This window comes from Colletotrichum chrysophilum (genome assembly GCF_026319265.1).
Source record: "Colletotrichum chrysophilum strain AFK26 chromosome Unknown scaffold_7, whole genome shotgun sequence".
Lineage (NCBI taxonomy): Eukaryota > Fungi > Ascomycota > Sordariomycetes > Glomerellales > Glomerellaceae > Colletotrichum > Colletotrichum chrysophilum.
In genome coordinates, this window is record NW_026517294.1 from 86569 (window position 1) to 104461 (window position 17893).

At 54.8% G+C, this 17893-nt stretch overlaps 5 protein-coding genes across 5 annotated transcripts; 3 read left to right on the top strand and 2 right to left on the bottom strand.

Annotated features, from left to right (window-relative positions):
- Window positions 1–2895: 2895 nt before the first annotated feature.
- COL26b_001550 (uncharacterized protein) lies at window positions 2896–4794 on the top strand (the record flags this gene model as incomplete). The annotated part of the gene is made up of 1 exon (XM_053174498.1): window positions 2896–4794. One exon carries the CDS (start codon window positions 2896–2898, stop codon window positions 4792–4794), a length of 1899 nt encoding a protein of 632 aa, XP_053041429.1.
- Window positions 4795–5986: 1192 nt separating this feature from the next.
- COL26b_001551 (uncharacterized protein) lies at window positions 5987–9229 on the bottom strand (the record flags this gene model as incomplete). Its single annotated transcript, XM_053174499.1, has 5 exons — window positions 5987–6553; window positions 6745–8214; window positions 8272–8555; window positions 8608–8897; window positions 8961–9229. 5 exons carry the CDS (start codon window positions 9227–9229, stop codon window positions 5987–5989), a joined length of 2880 nt encoding a protein of 959 aa, XP_053041430.1.
- A 2298-nt stretch (window positions 9230–11527) lies between these two features.
- COL26b_001552 (uncharacterized protein) lies at window positions 11528–13183 on the top strand (the record flags this gene model as incomplete). The annotated part of the gene is made up of 2 exons (XM_053174500.1): window positions 11528–12812; window positions 12873–13183. The coding sequence occupies 2 exons, from the start codon at window positions 11528–11530 to the stop codon at window positions 13181–13183; spliced, it is 1596 nt and encodes a 531-aa protein (XP_053041431.1).
- A 1319-nt stretch (window positions 13184–14502) lies between these two features.
- On the top strand, window positions 14503–15192 carry SNX3 (Sorting nexin-3; the record flags this gene model as incomplete). Its single annotated transcript, XM_053174501.1, has 3 exons — window positions 14503–14580; window positions 14712–15033; window positions 15164–15192. The coding sequence occupies 3 exons, from the start codon at window positions 14503–14505 to the stop codon at window positions 15190–15192; spliced, it is 429 nt and encodes a 142-aa protein (XP_053041432.1).
- Window positions 15193–16336: 1144 nt separating this feature from the next.
- COL26b_001554 (uncharacterized protein) lies at window positions 16337–17652 on the bottom strand (the record flags this gene model as incomplete). Its single annotated transcript, XM_053174502.1, has 3 exons — window positions 16337–16567; window positions 16637–17387; window positions 17486–17652. The coding sequence occupies 3 exons, from the start codon at window positions 17650–17652 to the stop codon at window positions 16337–16339; spliced, it is 1149 nt and encodes a 382-aa protein (XP_053041433.1).
- Between the last annotated feature and the right edge of the window lie 241 nt (window positions 17653–17893).

The following is a 17893-nucleotide window of genomic DNA, read 5'->3' on the forward strand; positions in this document are numbered from 1 at the left end:
AAGGCCTCGGAGTGCAGGGTGAGCAGGGCCCCGAGGATGGGCTGTTAGTGTAGGACATGGAAGGCAGGCAGGCAGGCTAAGTAACAAACACATGCCATGTCGCTCATGTTAGTAGAAGATGCCAATAATAGAATAGACTCGCTGGTCGTCGGTGATGATTGATGGGCCGCGACCTGAAACCAATTGGAGCGACGTCGCAGCATTCCACAAGAAAGATGAGCGCTGCATATGTACCATGCAGTACAGTAGGTATGTACGGATAGGCTGAAGGGGAAGGGGGATGACAGCGCAGATCTGAGGAAGGTTGGACACGGATAGGTTGGGGCAGGGAAGGATGGGATGGGATGGGATGGAGCCTCAAGATGGAAGCCGAAGAGTGGAAGGAAGTTCTCAATCTGGTTATTGTCTGGGGGTCGTGTTCCAGAGATGCGTGCGCGTCAGGGTCCCAGGCGCGGGTCCGTTTGAACGGGCAGTGCGTCGGCCCTAGTTGCGGCGTAGCGAAGCAATAAAGCAGGGCAGATTTGACGATGTGTTCAGGAGAAGGGAGGCGAGAGGATCTCATGAGCTTACTCGAGTGGGTTTGTGATGCGGTTCACAGTTCGCGGTTCACGCTGGCAGGTAGGATTATCCATGCATTAAGCAGCAAGCACATTTTACATGGTTGTATAAGTAAGATGAGCGAGCAGTTCATAACTCTGACGGGGCCACCTTGGCACGTAAGGTAATTAAGGTATGTATGTATGTACGGACACCGTTGTGACCAGCCAGCTGACCAGAGGCCGGGACAGGGGACACGGGACACGGTAGACCTGCCTTTTGTAGAAGTGCTTGTTTGGCTGGTGACAGCGTGGAATTACATGTAATTGTCACCAGGCGCGCCGAGGTCGGGTTGAAATGCACGGGGATTACAGTATACTGCTGTACGGGTGGTTTTTGCGCATATTAGGTGAGACTCCTCGGCGCTGGACCCAATCAGATACGAATCGCTCCGAGGGCGGGTACCTTTTTACGCGGCGGGAATGACGGAGTTGATTTTTTGATTGATTTGTGGCTGTGGCGGAGGCATCTGGGGGCGAATGCGAATCATTCAACAGAGGTGGTCGTCATCTTAGCGACATGGAAGCGACACTGTGACTGGCACACTGGTCGGTCCCCTGGGTACGTCTGCCCACTTGAATTCACCTCACCTCAGCTCACCTGTGCTGGGCTGGCTGGCAGGCCCGTCATCCACTCCCGACCAAGCGGCAACCGACAGCAAACCCCACAGCAACATCGTCACAAGCCGCTGCAGCATCTGCTTTTCTCGGGGCCCGGTGCAACACCGCAACATGCGATCCATGGATGGCAATAGATGCGCACACTAAGAACCAAGTGTTTAAGTGGTGGTGCACTAGTCTAGTAGTCCGTGGTTCAGCAAGGTAAGGTACCTACCTAAGGTAGGTAGGTTGTCGTCACACTCAGCTACCGCCTGCCACTTGGCACTGACCTGACCGACTGACTGCCTGACTGACTGATGGCTGATGGGCGATGACGGACACCTGCATCGCTTCGTTTCGCTTCGCTCACTCTACTTCGTCTTCTATGTTTGCTGGCTGCCGCTGGCAGCTGCACACACTCTGCACTGCACTGCCTCCACCCCTGCTCCGGCGTGGCCCTGATCCCGGCCCAGTCCAGCCCGGTCCAGTACCGTTCCCGCCGGGCTCTTTTACGGGCGTCCATTTGTGTGTCAAGTGCATTGTGGCTAGCTGCAGAGGCTCTTGTCTACACACTCGCCTTGCCTTGAACCGGCGGGCGCTGGCACACTGATGAATACTGTAATGTGCCGTCAGGAAACTCGGGCGTGCGTATCAACATTTGCCTGCGAGTTGCCCGTCTTTCAGATGGAGGTGGAAGGAGGGCAGCTGGACATGGGCCTGGACGGGGACGAGGACGTGGACCTTTTGAGACCTGGAAAAGTGCGTGCGCCCGGCGCTCCCACCACCCCAGTAAGGGTGGTGGTCCCTGTCACGTTTGAACCGTCCAATCCATGCCACCCATGTCATCCGCCCAGTTCCAGTCCTGGTCCTTGTCCCCAGTCTTTTGCTGCCCATCTCATTCTCTCTCTGGCTGGCTTCTTTTCGCTTTGCCGCCGTCGCTCTTCCACTTGTACTTGCACACTTACTTGCATTTGCACAACCACCGCCGGTCGCCGCAGCGCAGCCAAGGTAGGTAGCTAACTCAACGCACAATGTACCTTGCTTGGTAGCTCGGCTCCTGCCACGACTGGAAAAGACTCAAAGGCTTGCTTGGCCCGCTCCGCTGTTCTCTCAGCTTCACTTCTATTCGCCTCTGCCTCTGCCTGCCTGCCTCACTTGTCACCTCTTCTCCTCTTTCCCACCTTACTTGATCACCACTGCAACGAACCCCTCTTCTTGCCTGCCTCGATACGAATAATCACGCTGCCATTACGATCACGAATCACCATCCGCAATCGATACCACACCACCTACCCTTCCTATCTACCGATCTAATCAATCACCTTGCTCGCCATCATTCCCTCAACCGTCGTCGACTCAACCGCCGGAATTCAGTTCGAGAACCTGCATCGACACCACCGCCATGTCGTCTTGCTTCATCTGAGGCTCACCAACGCCCCCTTTTAGGCTGTTCTAGAGACTTGTTTGACGTTGCCGTCTCATACAGCCCGTTCTGTCACAACAAATAGGAAAACCGCCATTGCCACCTATGGATTCCTTCATCGCGGTTGCTGGCTGGGCTCAGCATGCGAGCCCCCAACCCGGCTCCAGACCTTTCGGCCATTTCAGGTCCCTCTCTTCCATCGCCAGATCGCCATCTCCGAGCCCTAAGGCTACGAGAATCACAGGCAAGGCGCCTTCCGTTGCCGACGTCCCCATCATGTCCTCATCGTTGGCGTCCACACCTTCATCACCATCTCTTCGACCCACACCCGTTTCGCCCCCGGAAGATGAAGGCGAACTTAGTACTCTACCCGATCCCCGTAGCCGCGCTATGAGCCCTGCGAGCGACGCCGATACCTCCCACCATCCCGATCTCGACGACGAAGTAGCTACTTTGAGCACAAAGCTGATCAACGCCATTAATCACCAGACGACCCTCGATGACACGTTAACCGCTACGAGACAGGAATTGGAGAGAGCCCGCGAGCAAATCAGGCATTTAGAAGAGCAGAATGCGTCACAACGGGAAATGCTCGCCGGCGACATCTGGGTGCGTCGAAAAGTTGTCGAGGAGGAGAAGAAGACTATTCTGCTGCGCGTGACAAACGAACGGAAGTTGCGAGAGGACGTCGAAAAGGAAAAGAAGAAGATCGAGCAGGAGCTGGAAAACCTTACTACCGCCTTGTTTGAGGAGGCCAACAACATGGTCATCTCAGCCAAGGAAGAGGCGCGAATTGAGCAGGAGGCTTTGCAAAGGAAAAACGACAACTTGAGGTCTCAGTTGGGCGATATGGAGGCTCTGCTGACTTCACAGCAACAGCAACTTGCCGATCTCAAGCATGTCATGGAGCAGATGGCACTGGAAAGGGAAGAAGGCACGACCGGAACAGCACCCTCATCTCCCGGCTTCAGCAAATCTGAGTTCAAGGATGACGAACGACCCGACGGCGTGCTCGCCTCGCCTCTCGTTGACCCCTCCTCACCAACCTATCCAACAAGCCTCACCCATCTTATCCAGCCTGTTCTCAGGACGGACTTGGGATCCTACGAGGATTTTGTCGCTCTTACCCGCATCTCGCGCAATCGTGCTGGCAGTCGTGTTTCGTCTGGCTCTTTCAACGGCATTAGCGGGCTTGGTCTTGGCATGGGCGGCAGCACTTCGAGCGCACACCCTTCAAATGCATCAACAGCTTCCCTCTCCACCGCTGGAACACCTGCTTCATCTTCGCCGCAGACCCCCAATACCCCAGCTTCCGTTTCTAGCACCGCCTCAGCAAACCTGGGCCCGCCTCCACCAGCACTGAAGGAGACCAAATTCTTCAAGCGTGTTCTGGCAGAGGATGTCGAACCGACACTTCGATTGGATATCGCCCCCGGACTGTCTTGGCTAGCTCGACGCAGCGTGCTGAACGCCATGAGCGACGGCTCGATTGTCGTGGAACCCATCCCTGCGAATGCGCCATTTGCGGCAATCGTGAAGCCTCAATTTTACCCTTGCTCTCTATGCGGCGATTCGCGCAAGGACGACGAACATCTGCGGACGTACCGCTTTCGAACCAGCGAGTCGGAGTCAGCGCAGCGCTACCCTCTCTGCAAGTACTGCTTGGGGCGCGTCAGATCCACATGCGATTTCCTCAACTTTCTTCGTATATTGAAAGATGGTCATTGGCGTGCAGATGATGAAGACGCCGAGAAAGCTGCATGGGAAGAGAGTGTCCGCTTGAGGGAGCAGATGTTCTGGTCTCGTATCGGCGGCGGAGTTGTCCCAGCAAGTCAACCTGCTCCATCCGCATCAGAAAAGAGCCCTCGCTCAAGCCATGAGAGTGACGCAAATGACGTGGAGCCGGTGGTTGCTCAAGTACCGGCCATCGTCGAAGCCGATGAGAAACCAGAGAAAGACAAGTCCGATGTCAAGGACGCGGACACACCGGAGGAAACTGAAGCACTGCCTGCGAGGCCAGAAACCCCGAACACAAGCAACCGAAAGTCCACACAGTCATTGGCACCCGAAACAGCTGCCAATGAAGGAAAGGACGGAGCAAAGGACGGCGAGAAGCGTTTGTCGCTCAGCATTCCCAGCTCTCCGGAACCGACAGCAACTATTACATCCGATTAGACGGCGCGCGATTGCGAGCTTTCATCCCTAGCAACAACTGAGTTGCCAGGACGTACACCTAATATTCAATGTTGTATTACTATGCCGTATGCCACGAAGCTGGAATGCCGGGGCTACTAATGATGGCCACATGGGAGGGTTTGGCGGGGATCCTTGGGAACGAGAGTGATTCTGGTTGGTTCGGATGGTTTGGGAGACAACCTTCCTGGCTGTTCATTTTCCTGGAATGGCAACGGCGTTTTGGAGAAGGAAAACCTGAGTTGCGAAGCGCACATCAACAGTAACAGTGATCATCGGAGGTCAGAGGACAGGCATTCGTTAGACGGACGGAGTAGGTCGACGGGACACAGACAATAGTCAGTGAGCGCTGCACTGCTGATAATACCAGACACAAGGAGAAGATGTTGTGTTGTTCACCCTTCACTAGCCCTAATTCTTGTGCAAATGTGAATGACAGACAAGGACGCCCTTTGCACTGCTTACTCTAATTGTTAACTTACCAAGCATGCTCGCCAATTTCCGCTCTGGGTCAAATGGCATACCCCTTGCATCTAGAACAAGCAAAGGAAGTGCCCACTAAGGGGGGTTGAGGGGGCACCTGAAGGTATGCTTGAATCTTAGCCAGCACTTCGTTTTATTTCAAAAGAGAAAAAAACGATCTGAAACCGAATGATGGATTTCAGACAGGCAATCCTATCAACCGTCGACCTTGACCTTGCAGTTGTGTCAACACCAGCTTAGACCTGTCGAAAGGAACAACGCAACATAGCTTGTTTGGTCCTTGTTGAATCACGAGGGGGGAAATGCAGACAACACCATCATTACGACGTGGGTTGAACCCCCCCTGTGATGACTGTTTACATACATGGGCACGCACATCTTGCTTAGCTCTGGACAACAAATGAAACCTTGATTTTTATGGCCTTATCTTTCGGAATCCCCTTCTACTCCGTGGACAACGGGGTTGTGTTGGGCTTTGCTGGAAAACACAGTTCGTGACATCCATCCCCACTGGGTTTGGTGTAAAGGACGATGCTTCAACGCCCATACCTCCGCTTCTGCGTCTCTTGCCTCTCCCCCCGAACGTACCACTCGTCGTCCTGGATCTTTCCCCGGCATGTGGTAGCTCCAGCAAACGGAGAGGTGATACATCGTATTACATCGCCTCTAGATAGTTGGCGATTCCTCATACTCAAAGCTCCTCCTGGGCGGTGGCCTCCTTGCCGCCCTCGCTAGCAGGCTTAGCCTTCTTTTGCTCAGCCTCCTTGGCACCCTTGACGCTCTCGGCAGCCGGGGGAACGACTGAATCCTCTGCCTTCTCTGTAGACTTGGACTTGGTCTCCTGGTCGACACCCTGGACATCAGGGTGAGGCGGGGCGACGCTGTCCCCTTGATCTTGACCAAGCTCTTGCGGCCATCCGCCTTTGGGCATCTGCACTTCGTTCCCACTTGCGTCGACGACGCGCGTCCGCGTCTCGTACTTTGTCTTGAATTCGACCTTGCCCTCCAAAGCCTTGACCTGTTCCTCGTCGAGCAGGTTGCCGTCCTGGTCCCGGTACTCCACGCGCTCCTCCCGAGAGAGAACCTTTTGGGCCGGGGCTTCCGACATCTCGGCTGCCGCTGGTTGCTCTTTTGGGGCCTCGCCAACTGGAATTTGGCCGACTTGGCCGCCGGCCGGAGCAGCTGGAGCCTCGGATTTGGCGGGGGTTGGAGCCGCAGCGGCGGAGGTGCGGGTGAGCAGTTCAGTATACTGAGAGTACTATGCGGCAAGAAAGTCATGTTAGCCTCAATTTACCGTCACTTTGACCCAACGTCTCTCAGCCGAATCGAAAATGGCATTTGGCTATGAACTTTCCCGGACCAAAGCGCATTACATGGGCAATTGGCAAACTATTACAGTCCTCTCTCGGGCATGCCCTGTCCCGGCACATGAGCGGTAGTGTTACTTACGTTATCGTAGAAGGTATTGCAGTCAAAATCCCACGAGCTGAACAACTTGACCCTGTTACACTCGGCCTTGGTCCAGGGGTTGCCGTAGGCCAAGGGGGAGAAGAGCATGAACACCGCGATGGTGAAGGCTAGGAAAGCAACAGCGCTGGCGCGATTAATAATTGGGTTGTTGCGAATGCCGGCAAAAGAAACGCGAGCGGTAGCGAAGTCGAAGACGGAGCACAAGGCCATGACGCCGAAGTAGAGGGCCGGGAAATAGTGGTGAAGGAAAAGCTGACGTTCCATCAAGTAGAATGGGAAGTAGTGGAAGGCCCAGCCAAGTACTGCCGTGCCGACCTCGTAATCGAAACGCTTGAAGGTGACGTTGCTGTAATCGTTGCAGCTGCGTTGCCAACGCAGAGTTGCGACACCCTTGAAAAGGACATAGACAACGATGGCCAAAGTAGAGCTCCACCAGACGATTGGGTTGCCCATCAGGTAGATCTGACGATGGTCTCTGCCCCAGAAGTTGATACCACGTTTGAGGACTGGCCAAGAGGGAGGACGGGAATCCCATGCGTGGGATTCAACCAAGCCAGCATTGGTCTTCCACATGACCTTCTGCAGCTCCCAGAACTTGCCGAAGAAGCCCGGGTGGCGGTAGTTAACCTTCTCAACGTTGTCGCCAACCAATTGAGGGTGCTCGTTGTACTCGACATACCAAAGACTGTTGGGAAGGGTACCCCCTCTGGCGCAAGTGACTTCCTGCTGCTCAGACGCCCAGTCTGGAAGCTTCACCTTGTGCGAGAAGAGGACACAACCAGTCATGATGTGGACGAGCCTGAACTTGGTTTCGATGGTGCGAACACGTTCCTTGGATGCTGGGGTAAGAGACTGCTTCTTAACAATCTCAATCTTGAACAAGTCGTTGGCATCGCCCTCGAAGCCTTCATAACCATAGGCCGAAACCTCGTTCTGCCAGTCGGCCTCCGTAACAGGGGGGCGGACATCGTGGGAATGGAGGCGACGGAAGGTGGGCAGATGGTACAAGCGGATGACATCGCCGTCCTTAATATGAATAGGCTGCGGCAGACTGTCCCAGGCCAGGGTTCCGTTGATCTGCTCGCCGTTGACACCGAGGGGCTGGGTCTGGTTCTCGAGCAGCCACACGTTGTTCTCGTCCTTGTGGGGGTACAGAGTGATCTGCTGCTGCTTGCTACCGGTGGGGTACATCAGGGGGTGAGAGTGCAGGTAGCCACCCTGGGTATTGACGTGTCTGATACTGACGCGGCTGCCAAAGGCGACATCGGCCGCGACATCCTGCATGCCCTTGGAGTTGAGAGTGGACTGGAATTCGGAGCTCATGAAACCATCGCCGTCACCAGGGTTGACGAGGCAAAGAAAGTGGATGGCGAACATGGCCATGTAGAAACCCCAAGGGATGATGATCAAGCAGAAGGCGCGAGACATGAAGTGCTTGGCCCAAATGCGCTGGTTTGTGTGTTAGTTCCGAGTAGTACACAGGAGGTGAATGTGAGCGACACGTACCGGCGTGACGTTCTTCGTGTCTCCGAGAAGCACCCAGAGCTGGACCAAGGTCAAGCTTCCGACCCAGGCGATGGTAAAGAGACCCACCCACTTGATGCTGAAAGTAACGCCGAGACCGAGGCCCGTCATAGCAAGCCAGAACCACCAGCTCAACTGAAAGGCCTTCTCAGGGCCCTGTTCGTGTTGATTCGTGAATGATTGGAAGGCAAGGGCGGTGAAAGCAGTCGCGACCATCAGCGGCGAGTCAAGCAGGATCAGGCGGGCCTGGGTTAGGAGACCGTTTTCTACATGTCTACGTTAGCGAACCGTATCAAAAATGAATTACAGATGTCGTACCGAAAATAATGAGACCGGAGCCCAGTATGGCAGTGGTTGTGCGACACCCGGTGGTCTTCAGGGTCAGGAACATGAGAGGTGCAAGAAGGATTCCGCAGACGGCAGGGAACATGCGCATGGCGACATACGGGACGCCAGGCTCGAGGTAGTCCTTGCCGATCTCCTTGAAGTCGAAATCGCCATTGAAGCCCGCCAACCAGCCGGTCAGCGCAATAAGCATCTTAGCCAACGGAGGGTGGACATCCATGAAGAATTTGCCCTTGATGTATTTTGAAGCGAAGCCACCGAAGCTGGAGAGGAGATCTAATTAGAGACGGTTCAGATTGGGAAGTTCGGAGGCTGTGTGGACTCACTGGACCTCGTCAAAGACGACGCTGGTGGGCTGGTAGATTCTGAACAGGCGAACGGCGGCAGCGAGAACGGTCAGAAGGATCATGATCTGGTAGTCGGAGACAGGCAGGAGAAAAACATCATTGTCATCAACGCCATCTGATTTGTAGCTCTTGTCGCGCCTCACGGGGGTCTTGCCATTGGCGCCATTGACACCGTTGGCACCGTTGGCACCATTGGCGTGCTTCTCGAGCCTTGGGCTCGGGGAGCGGACGGGCTTGGTAGCAGCCATGGTGTAGGTATCAGATCGCAGTGGAAAGGAGACCAGGTGGAATCGATGGGGGAGGTGGTCTGGTGGTCGTCCTTCGAGGGAAGGGGCGACGACGACGGGGGACGTCGACGGCGATGGTGGAGAGGCCGATACCTGTGGAGGGTTTTTTTTCTCTCTCCCCGGCAGGATGGATCGCAAATGAAGTAGGAAGAGAATCAACGAGAGTCAAGAAGAAAAGACAAGCATTAAAAGGCCGTCATTCGTGCAAGGCAGGTTGACGGGCGACCTTGATGAATGCCCTCAACGGGAAGTTGTAGTCAAAAGTATGGTGAAGGCCAAAGGGAAAAAAAAAGGGAGGTTCAGGGACAGAAGAAGTCAGGACAATCCGGTCTGGTGACGGAAAGTTTAGCTGATGACAGCTGGGGGGAGAACAGTGAACAGGCTGGAAGGGAGTAAATGGAGGGATTAGGGGGTCAGGGTGAAAAGCGAAGTGGCCTGTTTGGCAGCCAGCAATTGGCTGAAGCTAGGGCGTACCCGGGAGCTGCCTGGTTCTCGCGATCACCCCTTGGATGATTTCCACGCCCCCTTCGCATCCTCTCTACGATTCCCCATGGCTGTCCACCCTGGCTGGCCCACATCTGTCTTGTGCAGCCAGCATGCGGCTTGTCCTTCGACGTCGCGTCTGCTACTTTGGGCTTTGCCTCACCCCTGCTCTAGGCCTTTGGGGGCACCTTCAATGGATCCAACGTGTCTAATTTTACGCGCTACACTTTATCACAACAGGGTCGTGTCCTTGGGCCTCACAGCTCACGGATTGCTTATTGCCCTGAGGTGCACGCGTCAAGACAAGAAAGCCTGGGATGTCTCGAGGCCCTCGGCAAGCATCGAGGCAGGGCCGGAGTAGAAGAAGGAGAATTAGGCTAAGTCTGAAGATAGAGTGAAAAGATCGAGGTCGATGGCCAGGTCTAGGTGTCCCCAGCGATGTGGACGCGCATATGAAGGCGTGCCCCCACTCCCACTGATCCATCGGGGGCTGTCTACGGAGACCTCACCTGAGCTGAGGAAGCACTTTACGCGGTTCGCTTGTCATGAAGCTCGGCCCTCGGGGCTGATGTCGCATTGGCACCCGACCCCAAATCAGATCTGATGCTCATGTTGGCTGAACAAGACAAGTGGTCACATCACGCATTACATTCCCAGTCGGGAGGCGTTGGGAAAAGCTACCTCGACTAGGCATGGTAAGCACACAGTTAGGTTAGCTACCTGCATCGTCGTAGCTTCTGCGAACACCGGCACAGGTGCCCGTGCTCCCTCTCTAGTGCCAATCCTGTGGTGCAGACAGCGGGCGTGGCTGCCATTGTTCTCTGTCAGCGTGCGGCCTCTGTTCTCCAGCTGCTCCGTGAGGAGTGACCGTGGACACTGGACGCCCTCGCTGGATCCATCCGTTCCATTTCCACTTTGGATGTAATGTGGCCAGTGCGCGCTGCCATGAGGCTGAAAAGGACATCCAAGCACGCTGGCATACGTAAGGCATTCTACTTCACACACTACCACCGCGCCATCCCTTCCACTTCGACTCATAAGCTCCGCATCCTTCATGCTCTCACCGAATTCCCACCTTATCTGACGTACATCTTGTCGTAAAGTACCTTTGACTTTTCGATTTGTTCCCTTCTTCTTTTTTCGCCCCTTCACCCTCGTCTTGTCGGTCGACGGGCAATTCCTCTACTCAACGGCCAGGTTTCTTCGAAGTTGGCTGTAGTTAGTGAACGGGTCTACTTGAGATCGATAGTTGCCCAATCAGCGAGCGAATGGCTTGACACATGGAGACCTTTGAAAAATACATTAGTGAGATAAGATGACATCAGCGCCTTGTTTGTGACAGCTATTCGTTCAGCCAACTGCCCTCGCTGGGCCCTTATGTCTCCTTCGCTATACACGCAGACGGCATTGCTTTCTGTTGGGAAAATAACATAGCCAATAATAACCGAATGAAATCTCGAGCTATGTGAACAAGCAATGAGAATTACTGGTTCATCTTGGCACTGTTTTGCATTTCCAGCGTTAGTATTATATTCAAGATATCGCAGTTCAAGACAAACCCGGGTTGAGCATTGCGCACTCGCATATCGATAAGGCAATGGCCCGTGCACCACCGACCCATTACTGACTAAGGCAAACACTGGCCAATCTGGCTGCGAGCGTCTCCTAAAAAAAGTATCCCAAACAGCTTTTGTTCTGCGCGCTTGACTCCTAGCGAAGGTCCACGCGCTGCATCTTCACCTCACAATCTTGACTGCGCGCGCCTCTGTCTCCGCCATGGCCACAACTGCGACGAATGGCGATGCCGCCGCTGCTCTCGACAGTCTGAAACCTCCTACCGGGGTTGTCCTTCCCCCGCGCGAAATTCGCAACGTTCTCGAAAAGACGGCCGGATATGTCGCCCGAAACGGCCTGGTTTTCGAAGACAGGATTCGCGACAAAGAGCGCTCCAACCCCAAGTTCAGCTTTCTCAACAACGCCGATGCCTACCACGCTTATTACCAATGGCGACTCGACGAAATCAAGGCCGGTCGCGGCACCGCCATAGCCGCTGGACGCGCGAACGAAGCCGCTGCCCCCGCCGAGCAGAAGCCACAGGGCCCTCCCAAACCCCCCGATTTCCAATTTTCCGCCCGCATGCCTAGAATCAACCAAAAAGATCTGGAAGTCATTCGTTTGACAGCTCTCTTCGTAGCGAAGAACGGCCGCCAGTTCATGACCCAACTCGCCCAGCGCGAGGCTGGAAACCCGCAATTCCAATTCCTCATTCCCAACCATACGTTCCACAACTTCTTCCAACATCAAGTTGACCAGTACACTGCTTTGTTGAGGGCCAGTGGTTTGAGTGGCGAAGGCGGAAGGCTGGAACAAGAGCGCATCGCCCATCTCCGGCAAAACGTCGACGACAAATATCATGTCCTGAGTCGCGCGAAGCAACGTGCCGAGTATTCGAAATTTCAGGAAACTGAGAAGCAAAAGAAGGAGGAAGAGGACGAGAAGAAGCGAGCTGAATTCGCCCGAATCGATTGGAATGACTTTGTTGTCGTGGAGACCATCGTCTTCACCGATGCCGACGACCATGCAAACCTGCCGCCCCCAACGAACCTTTCTGATTTGCAGTACGCGTCGCTTGAAGAGAGAAACAAAGCGTCTATCAGTTCCAACCTCCGTATCGAGGAAGCTTTCCCAGGCGAAGAAGATGCGACATACAATGCCTACCCCCAGGCCTCTCACACGCTGCCAGTTCACACAGGCTACGCGCCTCAACAGCAGTACCAGACACAGCCCCCGCCGATGCCTCAACAATACCAAAATGGACCACCACGGCGATCGGCAGAGGAGGAAGAAGAGGAAAGGAGGATACAAGAGAGATCTGAGGCGCGTGCCAGAGAACAGCAGGCTCGTGCGGAGGCTCGCGGTGGCAACGCGCCGATGAAGATCAAGGAGAACTACGTCCCCAGAGCACTGCAACGCAATGCAAACAAGCAAAGCGTGCAGACGGCATTATGCCCAAACTGCAAACAGCAGATTCCCATGAATGAGCTCGACGAGCATATGCGAAGTAAGTCATCTGCTGCGCCTACTACATCTGCTACAGGGTGAATGTTAACGATACATGCAGTCGAGCTTCTTGACCCCCAGTGGAAAGACCAAAGAGCTAAAGCTGAAGCGCGATATGCTACAACGAATTTGTCCACGGCGGATGTAGCCAACAACTTGAAACGTCTGGCAAGTCAGAGAAGTGACGTTTTCGATGGGGTCACTGGCCAGCCCATGTCGGAAGAGGAACTCGCTCGGAGGAAGAAGGCTGCAATTCACAGTTTCGACGGAAATCCCGACGGCAAGAGCCAGGCGCATATTAACCATCTGCACAGCCTAAACGTTGAGGAGCAGATTCGTGCCATTCACCAACGGTTCGCAGACAAGAAGTAAGCGGTGCAGACGGCGCACGCAGTCTGCGAAGGTCCTTCATGTGTCGCAGCGCTGCGAGCCTTTCATATCGAAACGAGGCATTCGGCACTGAGCTTGGCAGCGAGCATGTCACTGCCTTTGCCGCAAAAACCCGATTTGCGAGCGAGTGTTCTCCACGAGGTCCCGGCCATGGAAGGCCCGCCAAAATCAAGGTTTAACAGTCGCAACTAGCATCGTATGCCGAACAATCAAGAAGAGCTTGGAGGTGAGATTTTGGCCTTCAAGTTACTCGCGTTCACAGGACTCATGTAATGCTTCTTCAGCATGTGCTTCCGGCCCAACTTCAACCACCGTTAGCCACCGGGCTGTTTTTCTAAAGATTGTCAGGGATCATTATGATCACGGGGCATACATAAGCTACTGAGACTGCTTTGCATCGGAAGAGTGGTCGTAAGCAACATGTTTTGTAATTTTATATCAGATTGGGAGGGGCGCTGGTATCCGGGCCGAGCCAAGCTGGGCGACACCGTGGCACACAGGACCACGATGTTCTGTAAATGTATAATTCAAAATATGACAAGATTGACGAGGACTGAATTTGGTGATCCCAATACTCCAGATTGTAGAGGTGCTTACAGCCGTCGCCTCTCCCCACTTGCTAAATCGGGCAGCGCGGCTCATGAGCGTCGGCGTCGTACATTTGTGATGTTAGTGTAAGTGTGTACGAAGAGCCGGAAACATGCGAGCGGGGGTGGCCCCCACAGACATTGGCTCAGCCTCCCTCGTCTTACAGTGCACCGTCTCATGGCCAGTGTAGGCAAGATGTGGTACCTCAATCGCCGGACAACGGCCGGGCACCATTGGGCGGGCTTGATTGTAGATTGCTGCTCCCCCGCAATCCAACTCAACACCACCCGAACTTCTTCTATCGTAATCGGCCGCCTTCGCACCATTCCCCCGCCCCCTCCCGCACTTCAACTATTTTGGCAAAAGCCACTCGTTCACGTCAACCTCGTGCAGCTGCGCCTCCTACACGCCTACAAGCCCAATCCCAAGCGACTCATTTGCAGCCTTCAATCGACCTCACGCGCGAACAACTAATATCCAACCAGGGGAGACAACAGCAACGTCGCAAACCCGATATCGCGCCGACGTCAGCCTTCAGCCAGGCTCCCTAAGACGAAGCCCTCGACGATCGATTTGCTCCCCAAACAGCCGTCAAAACGGATTCCGGACGCCAGAACGCAGCTCGCGCTACCGGCGCTGAGCCATCCTCTCCCACATCTCCGACCGGATCACAGGCGGGCAGCCAGGCCTCGCCGCGCTTTCATCGGCCCATCATGCAGGCAATGCCTGATACGCGACAGCAGTCGTTCGATGAGATCTACGGCCCGCCCGAGAACTTTCTTGAGATCGAGGTAAGAGCGACCACTCCCTCGTCTCGCCCAATGCGCCATCACCGCTGCCGCTCAGCGTTGACACTTAACTCGTCTTCCTCTGCCACCCCAACCCACCTGTTCTGTCTCTCTGACATAGCACCTCGCCGCAGGTCCGCAATCCCCGAACCCACGGCATGGGCCGCGGCATGTACACTGACTATGAGATCGTCTGCCGCACCAACATACCCGCCTTCAAGCTCCGAGCCTCGAGCGTGCGCCGCCGCTATTCCGACTTTGAGTACTTCCGCGACATTCTCGAGCGCGAAAGCGCTCGCGTGACCATTCCGCCCCTGCCCGGCAAAGTCTTCACGAACCGATTCAGCGACGACGTCATTGAGGGTCGCCGCGCTGGTCTCGAAAAGTTTCTCCGCATCGTCGTCGGCCACCCGCTTCTGCAGACGGGAAGCAAGGTCCTGGCAGCCTTTGTGCAAGGTGGGTTGTCTCTTCGGCCTCCAAGGGGTTTTGCGTGGAACGAAAGTCATTCAAGAGGGCCCTCCGGCGACATCCCTTCAACAATGCTAGCAGTGTCAACAGGCGAGAATCTGGCTAACACTAGAAACAGATCCTAACTGGGACCGTAATGCATGGTGACTGAAGCTCCGGGCCAGCTGGCCAGGCACCTTCTCCTCTTCGTCTTCAGCTCCGCGAACACCGAACAAGTTGCGCAAACGACCACCCAAACACCATCGCTTCGATACACAGCTGGAGGGACTGACAAAATGCTCCAGGCGCGGTGGCGGGAAATGAGAAAACGGTCTCGATAATTACGAAGAAACTCCCCCCATCTTGAATGATCAGCAGAAGAGGGGATAAAATGACAATCCTACAGGGGTGGGACTTGATTGGTGGTTGCTTGTTTCGTTTTTCCAGTTTTCTCTCATATCCAAATGGTTATTTCATCATTTGCTGCTCCTCTGCGTTTGACCTTCCGTGTTATCCTTCTGCTCATAGCTTTTATGTCCCGCGCGCCGAGCACAAAAAGCCGCCGAGGCGGACCGCATCAGCGTTGCTTTTCTCCTCGAGGAAGGGGGAGGTTGGCGTTCTCAAAATTGAAATCAAATCGAAACATTTCAGCTTCGTGTGATTTTGCAATTGATCAGGGAAGAAGCAAGCCGTCTTTCCAAGGTGACGTCGAACTAGGGTTTCCTTGGCTCTGCGCCCTTTCCTTTGAATGGAGGGGGTTTCTGGTCTGCCGCGATGACCCTGTCTACTTCTCCCAGTAGTGTAGTATTTTACTTCTTCTGTTTATATACGTTATGCACAGGATTCTCCTCTCTTGAATGACAGGAGATCACCCGGGTGCATATACCGTTATCCTGTGTTCGTACATGACCACCCCCCTTGATACGCCTTCACAGGATGTGAATTTTCTCAAAGGCTCATTATTTTCCCCTCCAAATCCCGTTCGAGCCTCGCCAAGTCTAGAGCCACTCGCTCCATATCGTACATCCGCTTTAAAGACATGAGGTTATTTGGGATGAGTACCGTCATCGTTGAAGACGTGTCATAAAAAGAAAAGTTAGTGAGAAGGGAATGGTGTTGATATGCAAGTGCGGGGTGAGCATGAGTGAAACGTATCTGTCCCAGAGTCGCAGTCGTTCATCGTCGTGGCTTATAGTACAAGAGACACATATCCAAGAGTTGGGTGGTGGTGGTGGTGGTGCCTAGTTTTCGTTTGATGTTGTGGTGACTTGAGCCCCGTCCTTGCGAGGACGGAAACCCCGCCTTCGTCTTTTCACAGGCTGGTTCCGGTCTTGGACGATGTGTTGAACAGGCGGAGGATGCCCTCGTACATGCCGAACATGATGGCAGCGCTCGGCACTGTACGCATGAGATGAGGCGTGAGGCCGCCGTAGAGCCCCATAAACCCTTCCTCGACCCACACAAGACGGAAGCACTGGATCAAGCCAGTGTACTTGAGCTGGCCGTTAGCCATCGGTGCCTGGCGCAACCTGGTTCGCGCAACCTGTTGGGTAATGTTAGCAATGTGTTTCCTACATGTCCCAGAAGCGACGCTATATCGTCCACAACATACCTCATGAGGATACGCCAAGATGGCCGCGACTAATTTGGCACCACCGGCAGCACCAGCATTGCCCATCCAATCCACCGTGCGGTCCCAGAATGTCTTTTCACGGCCGCTCCGGATGATGCGCTCCTCGCGAGTGGCTAGCTTGTTCTTGATCTGCTCGTACAACACCCACTGCAACGTGCTCTCGGCAACACCAAGGTAACTCGCGCTCATGCCCTTGTATAGGCCGGTGAAGCCCTCCGTACGGAGGACCTGCCGAATACAGTCCAGGCTGTTGCGATACTGCCGCTTCGTCACCCCGCCGCTCTTTTCCGCCACATTCTTGTCGAGCTGCAGCCGCGTCTTGACGAGCCAGATGGGATTCGTCGCAGTACTCGTCGTCACACCCGCCAGCACGCCGGCAGACAGGTGCACCCACGCAGACTCTTGGCCTCCGTTGCCGTACTCAGCGATGAGGCGCTTGCCGTTGCCGTAGGTATAGAAGTTGATACTCCTCGCGGGGATGACGCCGACGAGGTTGGGTCCCAGGCCCTTGAACAGAGCCCTCGGCCCCTCGATCCTATAGACGGAGCCTAGAATTTGAAACGTTTCCTTCAGGTGGAAAGCAGCAGCTCGGAGAGGGCTAAGGCTGCCCACTGCCTGGGCGCGGGCTTGATGGGAGGCACGCAGTTGGGCTTGGTAGAAGTCGGATTGGAGACGGGTCTTCAACACGTCGAGAGGTGCTGTAAGAGTTGCTGCTGTCATTCCGCCGACACTGTGTCAAGCAATAAGTGTCAGCGCCGAAGATTCACAGGTTTTCTCTGCCCTTCTTTTTTCTCTCACGAGAAGAGGCAGGCCAAGGTGCAGACATACCCGCCAGCAACGAAATGTACCCATGACTTGGCAAATGGCGACTCTTTGCTGTCAACAGCGGGGTTCTGTTTTGTGTCGGGAATGACATCGCCCGTTTCTCTGGATGTTGGGTAGGATGTTGTGTCCGGGGCGCGGCTTGAGGCCGCCCGGTCGCCTGCTGCAGACATGTATTCGGCGGCCACGGGAGAATGGGCCATTAGACGAAGTGGCGATCGCAACCGACGAGTTGGTTTGTGGGGACTGGAGGGGGACAGTTCTTATGGCGGTCGCTCGCAATGTCCAGGATTGAGAGTGAATGGCGAAAGCGCAACGTTTGTGAGATCCCACGTTGATACCAGACCGTGGAAATCAAGCAGGCGGAATTGGTGGACAAGAGAGCGGGCAGCTGAGAAAGCCGTCATTGATGGA